Raw genomic sequence first — 18667 nt, forward strand, 5'->3', positions numbered from 1 at the left:
AAAATCAGTTTCTAAACCCAGAGGCCCTACATTGCAAGACTTGTGTGAACACTTGGGAGGTAGACCACATATTATCCATTATATTGATCAGTGAGGTTTATGACTTTGTGGCTGTGGTAACTAGGGACGAGCTGGCACAACTTCGATATCAAGTGTTTTTTTCCCTCAAAGTTAACGGGATGTCACGTGTCCTACTTATATCAGTACACGCATAGCAACCTAATCATTACGATACGTCTATTCGATTAAATAAGCCACACGTAGCAAATAAGCCATTACATTTTTGATCTCCATTAAAAAAACTCCTCGCTTGGTGAGCGGACAAAACGCCACCTACTGGAGAAGACAGATTTTGAGCCCAGCGTCGCCTCTTCCTGTCAGAGAAGACCAAACAGGATGTTCTTCTTCTTCGGTGGAGTTTAACGGCGGTTGGCATCCAATATGTTGCGTTACCGCCACCAACTGAACTACAGTATAAATCCATTTAACTGTGTGACGGAAAAAGGGGAAACGGGAAAAATAGAATATATATTTAAATGGTTTAATTAACCCTTATTTTACCAGGTAATTTGACTGAGAACACATTCTCATTTACAGCAACGACCTGGGGAATAGTTACAGAGGAGAGGGGGGGGGGGGGGGGGGGGGGGGAATGAGCCAATTGGAAGCTGGGGATGATTAGGTGGCCATGATGGTAACAACTAACCCTCATTAAAACCCACCACCTTATTCCACTACTTTAAAGTGGAATAAGGTCTGTCCTCTCAGGTCGTTGGCCTGGGGTAGGATCAGATTGGGTTAAAGTAGTGGAATAAGGTCTGTCCTCTCAGGTCGTTGGCCTGGGGTAGGATCAGATAGGGTGGACCATTACTTTAACCCCATCTGATCCTACCCCAGGCCAACGACCTGAGAGGACAGACCTTATTCCACTAGAGAGGACAGCCCGTATTCCACTAGAGGACAGACCTTATTCCACTAGAGAGGACAAACCTTATTCCACTAGAGAGGACAGACCTTATTCCACTAAAGAGGACAGCCCTTATTCCACTAGAGAGGACAAACCTTATTCCACTAGAGAGGACAAACCTTATTCCACTAGAGAGGACAGCCTTTATTCCACTAGAGAGGACAGCCCTTATTCCACTAGAGAGGACAGCCCTTATTCCACTAGAGAGGACAGCCCTTATTCCACTAGAGAGGACAAACCTTATTCCACTAGAGAGGACAAACCTTATTCCACTAGAGAGGACAGCCCTTATTCCACTAGAGAGGACAGCCCTTATTCCACTAGAGAGGACAAACCTTATTCCACTAGAGAGGACAAACCTTATTCCACTAGAGAGGACAAACCTTATTCCACTAGAGAGGACAAACCTTATTCCACTAGAGGACAGACCTTATTCCACTACTTTAAGCCCATCTGATCCTACCCCAGGCCAACGACCTGAGGACAGACCTTATTCCACTAGAGAGGACAAACCTTATTCCACTGGAGAGGACAAACCTTATTCCACTAGAGAGGACAGACCTTATTCCACTAGAGAGGACAGACCTTATTCCACTACTTTAACCCTATCTGATCCTACCCCAGGCCAACGACCTGAAAGGACAGACCTTAATCCACTACTTTAACCCTCTCAGGGGGCAGTCTGACAGACTACAGCCTCTCTGCAGCTCCACCGAGGGCTTGGCCACAGCTCTCTATACTTCCCTGCTGCGTCCTTCTCTGTACACTTAATGAAGCGTGTCTGAGAGAGAGACAGGGAGACTATATGGAACAGATTTTTCATTTGTACATTTTTACTGGTAATGATTTAATTGACAAGACTAGGTAACGGGTCATTATCTGAGGAATCTCAAATATAAAATATATTTTGGATTTGTTTAACAATATTTTGGTTACTACATGATTCCATATGTGTTATTTCATAGTTTTGATGTCTTCACTATTATTTTACAATGTAGAAATAAAGAAAAATCCTTGAATGAGTAGGTGTTCTGAAACTTTTGACAGGTAGCGTGTGTGTGTGTGTGTGTGTGTGTATGTATGTATATATATATATATGCTACCGTTCAAAAGTTTGGGGTCACTTAGAATTTTTCTGTCAAATATTTTTGGTCATTAAAATATCATCAAATTGATCAGAAATACAGTGTAGACATTATTAATGTTGTAAATGACTATTGTAGCTTGAAACAGATGATTTTTAATGGAATATCTACATAGGTGTACAGAGGCCCATTATCAGCAACCATCACTCCTGTGTTCCAATGGCACGTTGTGTTAGCTAATCCAAGTTTATAATTTTAAAAGGCTACTTGATCATTAGAAAGCCCTTTTGCAATTATGTTAGCACAGCTGAAAACTGTTGTGCTGATTAAAGAAGCAATAAAACTGGCCTTCTTTAGACTAGTTGAGTATCTGGAGCATCAGCATGTGTGGTTTCGATTACAGGCTCAAAATGGCCAGAAACAAAGTACTTTCTTCTGAAACTCGTCAGTCTATTCTTGTTCTGAGAAATGAAGGCTATTCCATGAGAGAAATTGCCAAGAAACTGAAGATCTCGTACAACGCTGTGTACTACTCCCTTCACAGAACAGCGCAAACTGGCTCTAACCAGAATAGAAAGAGGAGTGGGAGGCCCCGGTGCACAACTGAACAAGAGGACAAGTACATTAGAGTGTCTAGTTTGAGAAACAGACGCTTCACAAGTCCTCAACTGGCAGCTTCATTAAATAGTACCTGCAAAACACCAGTCTCACCGTCAACAGTGAAGAGGCGACTCCGGGATGCTGGCTATGGTATTGCTGCTGTGGGTTGGTGCTCCTACACAACGCACTGCCGAGAACATAGAGAGCATCATGTCATCAACACTAGCAAGCCTCTAAATGTCAATACAACCACCGTGCACAGAGAGTTGTTGCCATCTTTACTACTATAAAACATTTCCCCACTCAAAGTCACAGGATTTAGATACTTAGACCACCTTGCCAATCACTCCACTTGTATTGTGTGACAGCTAATAACAGGCAATTATACTGAAATGTTAGTGTTAAAATAATTATTTAATCTATTTTAATTACGTATTATATAATAATATCAGCCATTGCTTACAATTTAACATTACTGTCTCTATTTTACATAATTTTCCGATGAGTGCTTTTATTTTGAAGCCCAAAACCGGAAGTGACGTTGACTCTATGTTCTGTTTTCTAAACGCATAGAATACACTGCTAGTTTAAAAGCTTTCTTTAGCTGTTCACTACGAAGTTTAACATGTCTAGAATACAACTCTTAAGGTCGTTTTTCAACCAGAGATTAGCAGCTGCTGCCGAAGAGATATTCGGGGTCGTGGAAAAAACGATAGCAGAGTATCAGGACGAAATGTCCCGCTCGGAAGAGAAGAACAGCCGCCTACAGAAGCTGCTTGATATCACTATTAAACCAGAAATAAAGTTGTATAGAGCAGGTTTGTGAATGATTTACTACATATGTTTGCATTGTTAGTAGGTAGCTAAGTTTGAGAGTTAGCTAAGTATTTAGCTGTTTTAGTTAGCTTCTAGCGCTGGTCCAGGACCCAAGACGTCTCTTCAGTTGACCACGTCTTGTGCAGTGGACCAGGGCCCTTATCCACAAAACCTCTCAGAGTAGAGGTTCTGGTCTAGGATCAGTTGTGCTATTAGATTATATCGACAGATCCTAGATCAGCACTGCTACTCTGTGATACTTGTGTATATGTGTCCAGAGTTAATGTAGCGTTACTCCGTTCATAGACACTGCTACTCTGTGATACTTGTGTATATGTGTCCAGAGTTAATGTAGCGTTACTCCGTTCATAGACACTGCTACTCTGTGATACTTGTGTATATGTGTCCAGAGTTAATGTAGCGTTACTCCGTTCATAGACACTGCTACTCTGTGATACTTGTGTATATGTGTCCAGAGTTAATGTAGCGTTACTCCGTTCATAGACACTGCTACTCTGTGATACTTGTGTATATGTGTCCAGAGCTAATGTAGCGTTACTCCGTTCATAGACACTGCTACTCTGTGATACTTGTGTATATGTGTCCAGAGCTAATGTAGCGTTACTCCGTTCATAGACGCTAATTACCTTCAGCGCCTATTGATGGATGTCTCATCTTCCCGGTGAATTGTGTTGCTCGGTCTGAACGACAACATACATAGCTTGTGATACGGTTTGGAAACGAGGAATTTATATTTTATATCAGCAATAAATACTTTTCAAAAGGTTAAATAGAGTACCACAGCATGAGACATAATACCCATAAAACCTAGCAGTCAAAAAAGGAAATGGTTCCAATGGTTTTCCCACAATTTTTCCCCATAGTGGATTTTTAGAAACAGTTAAAATAAGGGCTGTGTGTCGTGTAGGCTTACCCTGGGGTAACATTTTGATAACGGTGTCAATCTCTAGGACAATGTGACTTGCCTGTATCTACCCCCCCCCCCCCCCCCCCCCCCCAATCAAACGCTAATTAGCTGCTAATGCGGCTATCATTAAGAAGCACAAATGCCATGATGATCTGGACGAGACTGTTTAATCCAGGGCAAAGGCAAGAATTTCTTGATTAAATCATAGTTTATTTGTCACGTCCCCCGAATACAACAGGTGTAGTAGACCTTACAGTGAAATGCTTACTTACAGGCTCTAACCAATAGTGCAAAACATGTTTTAGGTGAACAATATGCATGTAATGAAATAAAACAACAGTAAAATGACAGTGAAAAATAACAGTAGTGAGGCTACATACAGACACCGGTTAGTCAGGCTGATTGAGGTAGTATGTACATGTAGATATGGTTAAAGTGACTTTGCATATATGATGAACAGAGAGTAGCAGTAAAGTAAAGAGGGGTTGGTGGGTGGGACACAATGCAGATAGTCCGGGTAACCATTTGATTACCTGTTCAGGAGTCTTATGGCTTGTGGCTAAAAACTGTTGAGAAGCCTTTTTGTCCTAGACTTGGCGCTCAGGTACCGCTTGCCATGTGGTAGTAGAGAGAACAGTCTATGACTTGGGGTGGCTGGAGTCTTTAACCATTTTTAGGGCCTTCCTCTGACACCGCCTGGTATAGAGGTCCTGGATGGCAGGCAGCTTGGCCCCAGTGAGGTACTGGGCCGTGTGCACTACCCTCTGAAGTGCCTTGCGGTTGGAGGCCGAGCAGTTGCCAAAACAGGCAGTGATGTAACCAGTCAGGATGCTCTCGATGTTGCAGCTGTAGAACCTTTTGAGGATCTCAGGACCCATGCCAAATCTTTTTAGTCTCCTAAGGGGGAATTGTCTTTGTCGTGCCCTCTTCACGACTGTCTTGGTGTGTTTGGACCATGTTAGTTTGTTGTTGATGTGGACACCAAGGAACTTGAAGCTCTCGACCTGCTCCACTACAACCCCGTCGATGAGAATGGGGGCGTGCTCGGTCCTCCTTTTCCTGTCGTCCACAATCATTAACCTTCTAATGTTGGCTAAATGTAGTAGTGAATAAATTATCTACATTTCTTTTCAAGTGACAATCCTGTGAATTGTCTTGTGCAAGTTTTAAATGGACACAATACCTGTTAGCCAAGGTGTCAGCTAGAGATGACCTGCAGGGATTTGTAGTCTTCAATGATGTTTCTACTTAGACGCTAATTAGCGTTTTAGAAGGTAGAGGAAATAGAGCTGAATATATTGATAAGAGTCACCTCGTCCGAGAGCGATTTACACGGTCATCACAACGTCACGCCAGGGTAAGGACACACCAAACACAGCCCTCATTTTAAGTGTTTTTAAAAAATCCCCTATGGGGGAAAAATGAATGGTAGTAAAATGATATTTCCCATGTTTGACCGCTAGGTTTTATGGGTATTATGACACCTCCACTGTGGAGCTCTATTACCACACACCTTTTATAAGGTAAGTGTTCCCACACAGCCATGTCTCCATGTTACAGCTGGTGTTGACATAAGACAGAGGAGACCACCTGTGCTAACTACCTGTCTAGTATGCTCTGAATGGCTGTAATGGAACTAACTACCTGTCTAGTATGCTCTGAATGCCTGTAATGGAACTAACTACCTGTCTAGCATGCTCTGAATGCCTGTAATGGAACTAACTACATGTCTAGCATGCTCTGAATGGCTGTAATGGAACTAACTACCTGTCTAGCATGCTCTGAATGCCTGTAATGGAACTAACTACCTGTCTAGCATGCTCTGAATGCCTGTAATGGAACTAACTACCTGTCTAGCATGTTCTGAATGCCTGTAATGGAACTAACTACCTGTCTAGTATGCTCTGAATGCCTGTAATGGAACTAACTACCTGTCTAGTATGCTCTGAATGCCTGTAATGGAACTAACTACCTGTCTAGTATGCTCTGAATGCCTGTAATGGAACTAACTACCTGTCTAGTATGCTCTGAATGCCTGTAATGGAACTAACTACCTGTCTAGTATGCTCTGAATGCCTGTAATGGAACTAACTACCTGTCTAGTATGCTCTGAATGCCTGTAATGGAACTAACTACCTGTCTAGTATGCTCTGAATGCCTGTAATGGAACTAACTACCTGTCTAGCATGCTCTGAATGCCTGTAATGGAACTAACTACCTGTCTAGCATGCTCAGAATGGCTGTAATGGAACTAACTACCTGTCTAGCATGCTCTGAATGGCTGTAATGGAACTAACTACCTGTCTAGCATGCTCTGAATGCCTGTAATGGAACTAACTACCTGTCTAGTATGCTCTGAATGGCTGTAATGGAACTAACTACCTGTCTAGTATGCTCTGAATGACTGTAATGGAACTAACTACCTGTCTAGCATGCTCTGAATGCCTGTAATGGAACTAACTACCTGTCTATTATGCTCTGAATGCCTGTAATGGAACTAACTACCTGTCTAGCATGCTCTGAATGGCTGTAATGGAACTAACTACCTGTCTAGCATGCTCAGAATGCCTGTAATGGAACTAACTACCTGTCTAGCATGCTCAGAATGCCTGTAATGGAACTAACTACCTGTCTAGCATGCTCTGAATGGCTGTAATGGAACTAACTACCTGTCTAGCATGCTCAGAATGCCTGTAATGGAACTAACTACCTGTCTAGCATGCTCTGAATGGCTGTAATGGAACTAACTACCTGTCTAGCATGCTCTGAATGCCTGTAATGGAACTAACTACCTGTCTAGTATGCTCTGAATGGCTGTAATGGAACTAACTACCTGTCTAGTATGCTCTGAATGACTGTAATGGAACTAACTACCTGTCTAGCATGCTCTGAATGCCTGTAATGGAACTAACTACCTGTCTAGTATGCTCTGAATGGCTGTAATGGAACTAACTACCTGTCTAGCATGCTCTGAATGGCTGTAATGGAACTAACTACCTGTCTAGCATGCTCAGAATGCCTGTAATGGAACTAACTACCTGTCTAGCATGCTCAGAATGCCTGTAATGGAACTAACTACCTGTCTAGCATGCTCTGAATGACTGTAATGGAACTAACTACCTGTCTAGCATGCTCTGAATGGCTGTAATGGAACTAACTACCTGTCTAGCATGCTCAGAATGCCTGTAATGGAACTAACTACCTGTCTAGCATGCTCTGAATGGCTGTAATGGAACCATCTACCTGTCTAGTATGCTCTGAATGCCTGTAATGGAACTAACTACCTGTCTAGTATGCTCTGAATGGCTGTAATGGAACTAACTACCTGTCTAGCATGCTCAGAATGCCTGTAATGGAACTAACTACCTGTCTAGTATGCTCTGAATGACTGTAATGGAACTAACTACCTGTCTAGTATGCTCTGAATGGCTGTAATGGAACTAACTACCTATCTAGCATGCTCTGAATGGCTGTAATGGAACTAACTACCTGTCTAGCATGCTCTGAATGCCTGTAATGGAACTAACTACCTGTCTAGCATGCTCTGAATGCCTGTAATGGAACTAACTACCTGTCTAGCATGCTCTGAATGCCTGTAATGGAACTAACTACCTGTCTAGCATGCTCTGAATGACTGTAATGGAACTAACTACCTGTCTAGCATGCTCTGAATGCCTGTAATGGAACTAACTACCTGTCTAGTATGCTCTGAATGGCTGTAATGGAACTAACTACCTGTCTAGTATGCTCTGAATGGCTGTAATGGAACTAACTACCTGTCTAGTATGCTCTGAATGGCTGTAATGGAACTAACTACCTGTCTAGTATGCTCTGAATGACTTTGTGAATGGGTTTTGATGTGATATGAAAGGGCTATGTATTCAGAACCATATCGATGGAGTATTTGTCTGTTTTGTCTGCCAGAGCCTGTCTACTTCTGACAATAACCAGGTCCTTGGCCCTTAAGGAGTACTGGTAGGCTGGCCTACACTCCTTTAGAGTACATTGTTGGCCTAGTGCATTGGTTCCTGTTTATAGTCCGGTACCCCTTCAAACATTCCACCTCCAGCTGTACCCCCTCTAGCACCAGGGTCAGTGCACTCCAGCTGTACCCCCTCTAGCACCAGGGTCAGCGCACTCTCAAATGTTGTTTTTTGCCATCATTGTAAGCCTGCCACACACACACTATACAATACATTCATTAAACATTAGAATGAGTGTGAGTTTCTGTCACAACCCGGCTCGTGGGAAGTGACAGAGCTCTTATAGGACCAGGGCACAAATAATATAATAATAATATTCAATCATTTTGCTCTTTATTTAGTCATCTTACATATAAAAACGTATTTGTTCATCAAAAATGGTGAATAACTCACCACAGGTTAATGAGAAGGGTCTGCTTGAAAGGATGCACATACCTCTACAATGTTGGGTTGTATTGGAGAGAGTCTGTCTTAAATAATTTTCCACACACAGTCTGTGCCTGTATTTCGTTTTTATGGTAGTGAGGGCCGAGAATCCACTCTCACATAGGTACGTGGTTGCAAAGGGCATCAGTGAGGTAACAGCTCGATCTGCCAAGGCAGGATACTCTGAGCGCAGCCCGATCCAGAAATCTGGCAGTGGCTTCTGATTAAATACAATTTTCACAGAACCGCTTGTTGCAATTTCGACAAGGCTCTATTGTTCAGATATCGGTAAGTGGACTGGAGTTAGGGCATGAAAGGGATAACGAATCCAGTTTGTGTCATCTGTTTCGGGAAAGTACCTGCGTAATTGCGCACCCAACTCAGGTGCTTCGCTAGATCACATTTGACATTGTCCGTTAGCTTGAGTTAATTTGCACACAAAATCATACAATGATGGAAAGACCTGTCTCTTGTCCTTGTTAATGCAGACAGAGAAAAGCTCCAACTTCTTAATCAGCCTCAGTTTTGTGCCGCACATTGAATATAGTTGCGGTTGAATATAGTTGAGTCCCTGTAAGCTAGATTCAGATCATTCAGGTGAGAAAAAACATCACCCAGATAGGCCAGTCGTGTGAGAAACTCATCATCATGCCAGCGGTCAGACAAGTGAAAATGATGGTCAGTAAAGAAAACTTTAAGCTCATCGCACAATTTTTTAAAAAACATGTCAATACTTTGCCCCTTGATAACCAGCGCACTTCTGTATGTTGTAAAAGCGTTACATGGTCGCTGCCCATATCATTGCATAGTGCAAAAAATACACGAGAGTTCAGGGGCCTTGCTTTAACCAAGTTAACCATTTTCACTGTAGTGTCCTTAACAGACCGTTAGTGGAATTCCCATGAGAGAGTAACGGTTAATCTGATTGGATGTTCGTTATTTGACTAGGCCACCTGTATTTGACATTGTGTTGTTCAGCGAAATAACACTAGATGGTTTCACTTTATTTTTGGCGATGAAACGAGGCGACTCAGGTGAGGGGGGGAAAAAACTCTACCAAATGTATAGCCCCATTGGAAAATAAAAATGGACTGTTTGAAAATGTGAATCACATATTTTGATTTGGCGTACCTCCGTTTGGGAATACCTGGCCTAGTGTATGTTCTGGTCTTTGTCTCATGTGCTTTCTTCCTTTCAGACACCCAGCAGCTCCCAGCCTGTGAAGAACAGGTTCCCTCTGAGCAGCAGGAGTGGATCCGCAGTCTGGGCCAGGAGGATCCACAGTCTGGGCCAGGAGGATCCACAGTCTGGGACAGGAGGATCCGCAGTCTGGGCCAGGAGGATCCACAGCCCGTCCACATTAAAGAGGAACAGCAGGAACTTTGGACCAGTCTGGGGGAAGGTCAGGAGTCTGACACCACAGAGTTCATATTCACTTCTGCTTGTCTGCAGAGTGACTGTAATCAGGACCCACCTCAGCCCTCACATCTCTACCAGACCCAGAGTACCAGCACCTCGTATGAACCGTTGAAAAGAGAAACTAGAGGAGAGCATCAACTATTAGACACACCCAGGGCTTCTCCACCCGTCTCTGCAGTGAAGTCCATCCGTCCTAGTTCTCCCTCTAAGAGTCGCTGTAAGGTGTGCGGGAAGACGTTTCTCATGAAAAGCTATTTCTTTAAACATGTGACAATGCACACCAAGATGAGAGAACGTGTCTGTGGGGTGTGTGGAAAACAGGTTGAGTTAGAGGCTATAAAAGATCACGTCCAAGCTCACATCGATGCTCAGTTTACTTGTCAGTTCTGTAGTAAATGTTTCACTAAGAGTAATGCTCTGAGGTTACACATGAGGAGCCACACGGGAGAGAAGCCCTACCAGTGCTCTGTCTGCTGCAGAGGGTTCGCAGGAGCAACCAATCTAACCAATCACATGAGGATCCACACGGGGTATAAACCCCACCGCTGTACTGAGTGCGGAAGGTGTTTCTCTGTCCTGGGTCATCTCCAGACACACATGAGGAGCCACACGGGGGAGAAGCCCTACCACTGTACCGTCTGCGGTAAAGGGTTTAGTGTGAGCTGCAACCTGACGCAGCACATGATGATCCACACAGGGGAGAGACCTTACCACTGTCCTGACTGTCAGAAAGGATTCATCACCATGGTCAGGCTGAGGAGACATCAGATCGCTGTTCACATGCAGGGAGAAATGTTCTTCTGTAATGAGCAACAGCTATAAAAACATGCAGGCCTTGAAACACACAATAGAGTACACAGAGAGACAGAGATGACATGACGAGTGTAACAGTATAACTTTAGTACGTCCCCTCGCCCCGACCTCGGGCGCGAACCAGGGACCCTCTGCACACATCAACAACGGTCGCCCACGAAGCGTCGTTACCCATCGCTCCACAAAAGCCGCGGCCCTTGCAGAGCAAGGGGAACCACTACTTCAAGTCTCAGAGCAAGTGACGTAACCGATTGAAACGCTATTAGCGCGTACCCGCTAACTAGCTAGCCATTTCACATCCGTTACACGAGCCCTGATGTAAGACACAGAGGAGAGAGACACTAGCTTCCACCTGTAAGAGGAGACTTCTTGGTGAATAAGACATGACTGAACTGCTGGACTTCAGATTTAACAGAGAAGGTAGTAGAGCGTATCTTCTGAGCAACAGAAGTCCCTGATCATTAGTTAGAACAGGGGTTCTCAGACTGTTTGGGGCCTGGGACCCCTTTTTGTGTGAGTAAATTCATCAGGGACACCCTCATCAGAACACAACTAGAGGGAGATCAGAAATAGCATACAAGGAGTTTTACTGTGACTTTGGCAGTGCATTGCCGGACAAACCAAGTCCCTAGGAAGGAACATTTTAAAGGCATCACAGATAGAAATGACCAGTTTTCAAGCTAATATCCTGCAATTCTATAGATTTTGTTCATGTACTGTCATCTGTTGTTGACAATAAAATATCTTGTTCCAATACTGTCATCTGTTATTGAGAGTTAAACATCTTGTTCATATACTGTCATCTGTATTGTCACATCTGCTTAATGTTGCTAACCTAATCTACAATGATTGGGGATCTAACTATTCTGCCTATTTTACTTTAACTTGAGAATAAAATATGTTGTTTAAATACTGTAATCTGCTGTAATGTGTCATGCATGTCTGCTTAATGTTGCTTTGGGGATGTTTCTCTATGGTGTGGTACATTGGGGAAGTTGGGAGTAACAACATCCAATTTGGACCAGACCTCTTCTTAACAATGACAAATATGTGAGGAATCCAAACAAATGGTCAAAACCCCAAACTAGGCCCACCCCAAACCCCCACACTAGGCCCACCCCAAACCCCCACACTAGGCCCACCCCAAACCCCCACATTAAGCCCACCCCAAACCCCCACACTAGGCCCACCCCAAACCCCCACACTAGGCCCACCCCAAACCCCCACACTAGGCCCACCCAAAATCAACACATTAAGCCCACCCCAAACCCCCACACTAAGCCCACCCCAAACCCCCAAACTAAGACCACCCCAAAACCCCACACTAAGCCCACCCCAAACCCCCACACTAAGCCCACCCCAAACCCCCACACTAAGACCACCCCAAAACCCCACACTAAGCCCACCCCAAACCCCCACATTAAGCCCACCCCAAACCCCCACACAAAGCCCACCCCAAACCCCCACACTAAGACCACCCCAAAACCCCACACTAAGCCCACCCCAAACCCCCACACTAAGACCACCCCAAAACCCCACACTAAGCCCACCCCAAACCCCCACATTAAGCCTACCCAAACCCCCACATTAAGCCCACCCCAAACCCCCACACAAAGCCACCCTAAACCCCACATTAAGCCCAACCCAAACACCCACACTAGAACCACCCTAAACCCCCACACTAGTCCCACCCTAAACCCCCACATTAAGCCCACCCTAAACCCCCACACTAGGCCCACCCTAAACCCCCACACTAGTCCCACCCTAAACCCCCACATTAAGCCCACCCTAAACCCCCACACTAGGCCCACCCCAAACCCCCACACTAGGCCCACCCCAAACCCCCACATTAAGCCCACCCTAAACCCCCACATTAAGCCCACCCCAAACCCCCACACTAGGACCACCCAAAAACCCCACACTAGGCCCACCCCAAACCCCCACGTTAAGCCTACCCAAACCCCCACATTAAGCCCACCCCAAACCCCCACATTAAGCCCACCCCAAACCCTCACACTAAGCCCACCCCAAACCCCCACACTAAGCCCACCCCAAACCCCCACACTAAGCCCACCCCAAACCCCCACACTAAGCCCACCCCAAACCCTCACACTAAGCCCACCCCAACCCCCCACACTAAGCCCACCCCAAACCCCCACACTAAGTCCACCCCAAACCCCTACACTAAGCCCACCCCAAACCCCCACACTAAGCTCACCCCAAACCTCCACACTAAGCCCACCCCAAACCCCCACACTAAGCCCACCCCAAACCCCCACACTAAGCCCACCCCAAACCCCCACACTAAGCCCACCCCAAACCCCCACACTAAGTCCACCCCAAAACCCTACACTAAGCCCACCCCAAACCCTCACACGAAGCCCACCCCAAACTCCCACACGAAGCCCACCCCAAACCCCCACACGAAGCCCACCCCAAACCCCCACACGAAGCCCACCCCAAACCCCCACACGAAGCCCACCCCAAATCCCCACACTAAGCCCACCCCAAACCCCCACACTAAGCCCACCCCAAACCCCCACACTAAGCCCACCCCAGTGTAGAGTATCAGTTGTCTATGTTTGCCATGTAGTATGAAGCTGTGGCTTGGAGTATTCTTTATCTATGCTCTGTATTCTCAGTGAATGTGGTGCTGTTTTCCTCCTAAGAGATTAGCCTCCTACCTCAGAACCAGCCCAGGACCCTCCTACCTCAGAACCAACCCAGGACCCCTCCTACCTCAGAACCAGCCCAGAACCCCTCCCAACTCAGAACCAGCCCAGGACCCTCCTAACTCAGAACCAACCCAGGACCCCTCCTAACTCAGAACCAACCCAGGACCCCTCCTAACTCAGAACCAGCCCAGGACCCCTCCTAACTCAGAACCAGCCCAGGACCCTCCGACCTCAGAACCAACCCAGGACCCCTCCTACCTCAGAACCAGCCCAGGACCCCTCCCAACTCAGAACCAGCCCAGGACCCTCCTACCTCAGAACCAGCCCAGGACCCCTCCCAACTCAGAACCAGCCCAGGACCCCCCCTAACTCAGAACCAACCCAGTGTCTGTCCATCAACAGCATCACTACACCTCTAGTGGTAGGTTTATGGTAGTGTGTTCATCAACAGCATCATTACCCCCTCTAGTGGTAGGTTTATGGTAGTGTTTGTTCAACAGCATCATTACACCCTCTAGTGGTAGGTTTATGGTAGTGTCTGTCCATCAACAGCATCATTACACCCTCTAGTGGTGGGTTTATGGTAGTGTCTGTTCATCAACAGCATCATTACACCCTCTAGTGGTAGGTTTATGGTAGTGTCTGTTCAACAGCATCATTACACCCTCTAGTGGTGGGTTTATGGTAGTGTGTTCATCAACAGCATCACTACACCCTCTAGTGGTAGGTTTATGGTAGTGTGTTCATCAACAGCATCATTACCCCCTCTAGTGGTAGGTTTATGGTAGTGTCTGTTCAACAGCATCATTACACCCTCTAGTGGTAGGTTTATGGTAGTGTCTGTTCAACAGCATCATTACCCCCTCTAGTGGTAGGTTTATGGTAGTGTCTGTTCATCAGCATCATTACCCCCTCTAGTGGTAGGTTTATGGTAGTGTCTGTTCAACAGCATCATTACACCCTCTAGTGGTAGGTTTATGGTAGTGTCTGTTCAACAGCATCACTACACCCTCTAGTGGTGGGTTTATGGTAGTGTGTTCATCAACAGCATCATTACCCCCTCTAGTGGTAGGTTTATGGTAGTGTGTTCATCAACAGCATCATTACCCCCTCTAGTGGTAGGTTTATGGTAGTGTCTGTTCAACAGCATCATTCCCCCCTCTAGTGGTAGGTTTATGGTAGTGTCTGTTCAACAGCATCATTACACCCTCTAGTGGTAGGTTTATGGTAGTGTCTGTTCAACAGCATCACTACACCCTCTAGTGGTGGGTTTATGGTAGTGTGTTCATCAACAGCATCATTACCCCCTCTAGTGGTAGGTTTATGGTAGTGTGTTCATCAACAGCATCATTACCCCCTCTAGTGGTAGGTTTATGGTAGTGTCTGTTCAACAGCATCATTACACCCTCTAGTGGTAGGTTTATGGTAGTGTGTTCATCAACAGCATCATTACACCCTCTAGTGGTAGGTTTATGGTAGTGTTTGTTCAACAGCATCATTACACCCTCTAGTGGTAGGAAATCCCATTATCAGTGTTATTGCAGAGGACAGTCATTAAGCCAGTCAGTCTGTGATAGTGTTTGACAGAGGTGAAGTGATGAGAGAGGTCTCTGTGGTAGAGAGGTCTCTGTGGTAGAGAGGTCTCTGTGGTAGAGAGGTCTCTGTGGTAGAGAGGTCTCTGTGGTAGAGAGGTCTCTGTGGTAGAGAGGTCTCTGTGGTAGAGAGGACTCTGTGGTAGAGAGGACTCTGTGGTAGAGAGGTCTCTGTGGTAGAGAAGGCCAGAGTACTAGCTAGTAGTACTGCAGACAGCTGCTCGTTCCATAAAGGGTTAGAGAGAATATTAAAGAGTACTAGCTAGTAGTAGTGGAGTACTGGAGGACCAGACAGCTGCTCGCTCCTTAGAGAGAACATTAAAGAGTACTAGCTAGTAGTAGTGGACTAGTACTACTGGACTACTGTAGCAGCTAGATGAGTAGAGAGAATATTAAAGAGTACTAGCTAGTAGTAGTGGAGTACTAGATGAGCAGACAGCTGCTCCCTCCATAAAGGGACAGAGAGAATATTAAAGAGTACTAGCTAGTAGTAGTGGACTAGTAGTACTGGACTACTGTAGCAGCTAGATGAGTAGAGAGAATATTAAAGAGTACTAGCTAGTAGTAGTGGAGTACTAGATGAGCAGACAGCTGCTCCCTCCATAAAGGGACAGAGAGAATATTAAAGAGTACTAGCTAGTAGTAGTGGACTAGTAGTACTGGACTACTGTAGCAGCTAGATGAGTAGAGAGAATATTAAAGAGTACTAGCTAGTAGTAGTGGAGTACTAGATGAGCAGACAGCTGCTTGCTCCATAAAGGGTTAAGAGAGAATATGAAATACTAGCTAGTAGTACTGGACTAGTAGTACTCCACCAAGCTGTCCTCATTACTGTGTCCCCGGGACCCCCAGGCCTCTGAGGGGTTGATCAGGCTGCAGCATTGATGCTCTCTCCTTTCATGTTCACTGCCTGGATGGGGATGAAATTCTAATACGACTTACTATGAAAAGATATGCACATACATTTAGCAGGGAAATCTCCAAGGGCTGAGCAGAGAGATGGGCACATGTCATCTGACACATCGTGTGAGGAGCAGGACTTCCCAGAAATGATTCAGGCATATATTTATCACCAGTTTGTCTGCCCTTTGTTCCCAACGCCCCCTCACCCCCCCTCGCCACCTCCACCAGGCCAGGGTAATGTTAATGTCTTGGCCTGTTACCCCCCCCCCCCCCTCCCCACCCCCACCAGGCCAGGGTAATGTTAATGTCTTGGCCTGTTGCCACCTCCACCAGGCCAGGGTAATGTTAATGTCTTGGCCTGTTACCCCCCCCCCCCCCTCCCCACCCCCACCAGGCCAGGGTAATGTTAATGTCTTGGCCTGTTACCCCCCCCTCCCCACCTCCACCAGGCCAGGGTAATGTTAATGTCTTGGCCTGTTACCCCCCCCCTCCCCCCCTCCCCACCTCCACCAGGCCAGGGTAATGTTAATGTCTTGGCCTGTTACACCCCCCCCCTCCCCCCTCCCCACCTCCACCAGGCCAGGGTAATGTTAATGTCTTGGCCTGTTACCCCCCCCTCCCAACCTCCACCAGGCCAGGGTAATGTTAATGTCTTGGCCTGTTACACCCCCCCCCCCCCCTCCTCCCCACCTCCACCAGACAAAGGTAATGTTAATGTCTTGGCCTGTTACCCCCCCCCTCCCCACCTCCACCAGGCCAGGGTAATGTTAATGTCTTGGCCTGTTACCCCCTCCCCCTCACCCCTCCTCACCTCCACCAGGCCAGGGTAATGTTAATGTCTTGGCCTGTTACCCCCCCTCCCCACCTCCACCAGGCCAGGGTAATGTTAATGTCTTGGCCTGTTACCCCTCCCCACCTCCACCAGGCTAGGTTAATGTCTTGGCCTGTTACCCCCCCTCCCCCTCCCCACCTCCACCAGGCCAGGGTAATGTTAATGTCTTGGCCTGTTCCCCCCCTCCCCACCTCCACCAGGCCAGGGTAATGTTAATGTCTTGGCCTGTTACCTCCCCTCCCCACCTCCACCAGACCAGGGTAATGTAAATGTCTTGGCCTGTTACCCCCCCCCCTCCCACCTCCACCAGGCCAGGGTAATGTTAATGTCTTGGCCTGTTACCCCCCCCTCCCCACCTCCACCAGGCCAGGGTAATGTTAATGTCTTGGCCTGTTACCTCCCCTCCCCACCTCCACCAGGCCAGGGTAATGTTAATGTCTTGGCCTGTTACCTCCCCTCCCCACCTCCACCAGACCAGGGTAATGTAAATGTCTTGGCCTGTTACCCCCCCCTCCCCACCTCCACCAGGCCAGGGTAATGTAAATGTCTTGGCCTGTTACCCCCCCCCCCCCTCCCCACCTCCACCAGACCAGGGTAATGTTAATGTCTTGGCCTGTTACCCCCCCTCCCCACCTCCACCAGGCCAGGGTTGTGTAAATGTCTTGGCCTGTTACCCCCCCCACCTCCACCAGGCCAGGGTAATTTAAATGTCTTGGCCTGTTACCCCCCCCCCCGCACCTCCACCAGGCCAGGGTAATGTAAATGTCTTGGCCTATTACCCCCCCCACCCCACCTCCACCAGGCCAGGGTAATGTTAATGTCTTGGCCTGTTACCCTCCCCCACCTCCCCACCTCCACCAGGCCAGGGTATTGTTAATGTCTTGGCCCATTACCCCCCTCCCCCCTTCCCACCTCCACTAGGCCAGGGTGATGTTAATGTCTTGGCCCGTTACCCCCCTCCCCACCTCCACCAGGCCAGGGTAATGTTAATGTCTTGGCCTGTTACCCCCCCCTCCCCACCTCCACCAGTCCAGGGTAATGTTAATGTCTTGGCCTGTTACCCCCCTCCCCCCCTCCCCCCTCCCCACCTCCACCAGACCAGGGTAATGTTAATGTCTTGGCCTGTTACCCCCCCCTCCCCACCTCCACCAGGCCAGGGTAATGTTAATGTCTTGGCCTGTTACCCCCTCCCACTCCCCACCTCCACCAGGCCAGGGTAATGTTAATGTCTTGGCCTGTTACCCCCCCCCCTCCCCACCTCCACCAGGCCAGGGTAATGTAAATGTCTTGGCCTGTTACCCCCCCACCTCCACCAGGCCAGGGTAATTTAAATGTCTTGGCCTGTTACCCCCCCCCCCCCCGCACCTCCACCAGGCCAGGGTAATGTAAATGTCTTGGCCTGTTACCCCCCCCCCCCCCCCCACCTCCACCAGGCCAGGGTAATGTTAATGTCTTGGCCTGTTACCTCCCCACCTCCACCAGGCTAGGTTAATGTCTTGGCCTGTTACCCCCCCCCCCCCCCCACCTCCACCAGGCCAGGGTAATTTAAATGTCTTGGCCTGTTACCCCCCCCCCCCCCGCACCTCCACCAGGCCAGGGTAATGTAAATGTCTTGGCCTGTTACCCCC

General features: G+C 47.2%; 1 protein-coding gene across 1 annotated transcript; it reads left to right on the forward strand.

The window, feature by feature from the left end:
• The first annotated feature begins 3284 nt into the window (after positions 1–3284).
• On the forward strand, positions 3285–11046 carry LOC129842503 (zinc finger protein 184-like). Its single transcript, XM_055911073.1, has 2 exons — positions 3285–3470; positions 10004–11046. Exons 1-2 carry the CDS (start codon positions 3386–3388, stop codon positions 11044–11046), a joined length of 1128 nt encoding a protein of 375 aa, XP_055767048.1. The 5' UTR covers positions 3285–3385.
• Positions 11047–18667: the final 7621 nt, after the last annotated feature.

This window comes from Salvelinus fontinalis, unplaced genomic scaffold (genome assembly GCF_029448725.1).
Source record: "Salvelinus fontinalis isolate EN_2023a unplaced genomic scaffold, ASM2944872v1 scaffold_0044, whole genome shotgun sequence".
Taxonomy (NCBI): Eukaryota; Metazoa; Chordata; class Actinopteri; order Salmoniformes; family Salmonidae; genus Salvelinus; species Salvelinus fontinalis.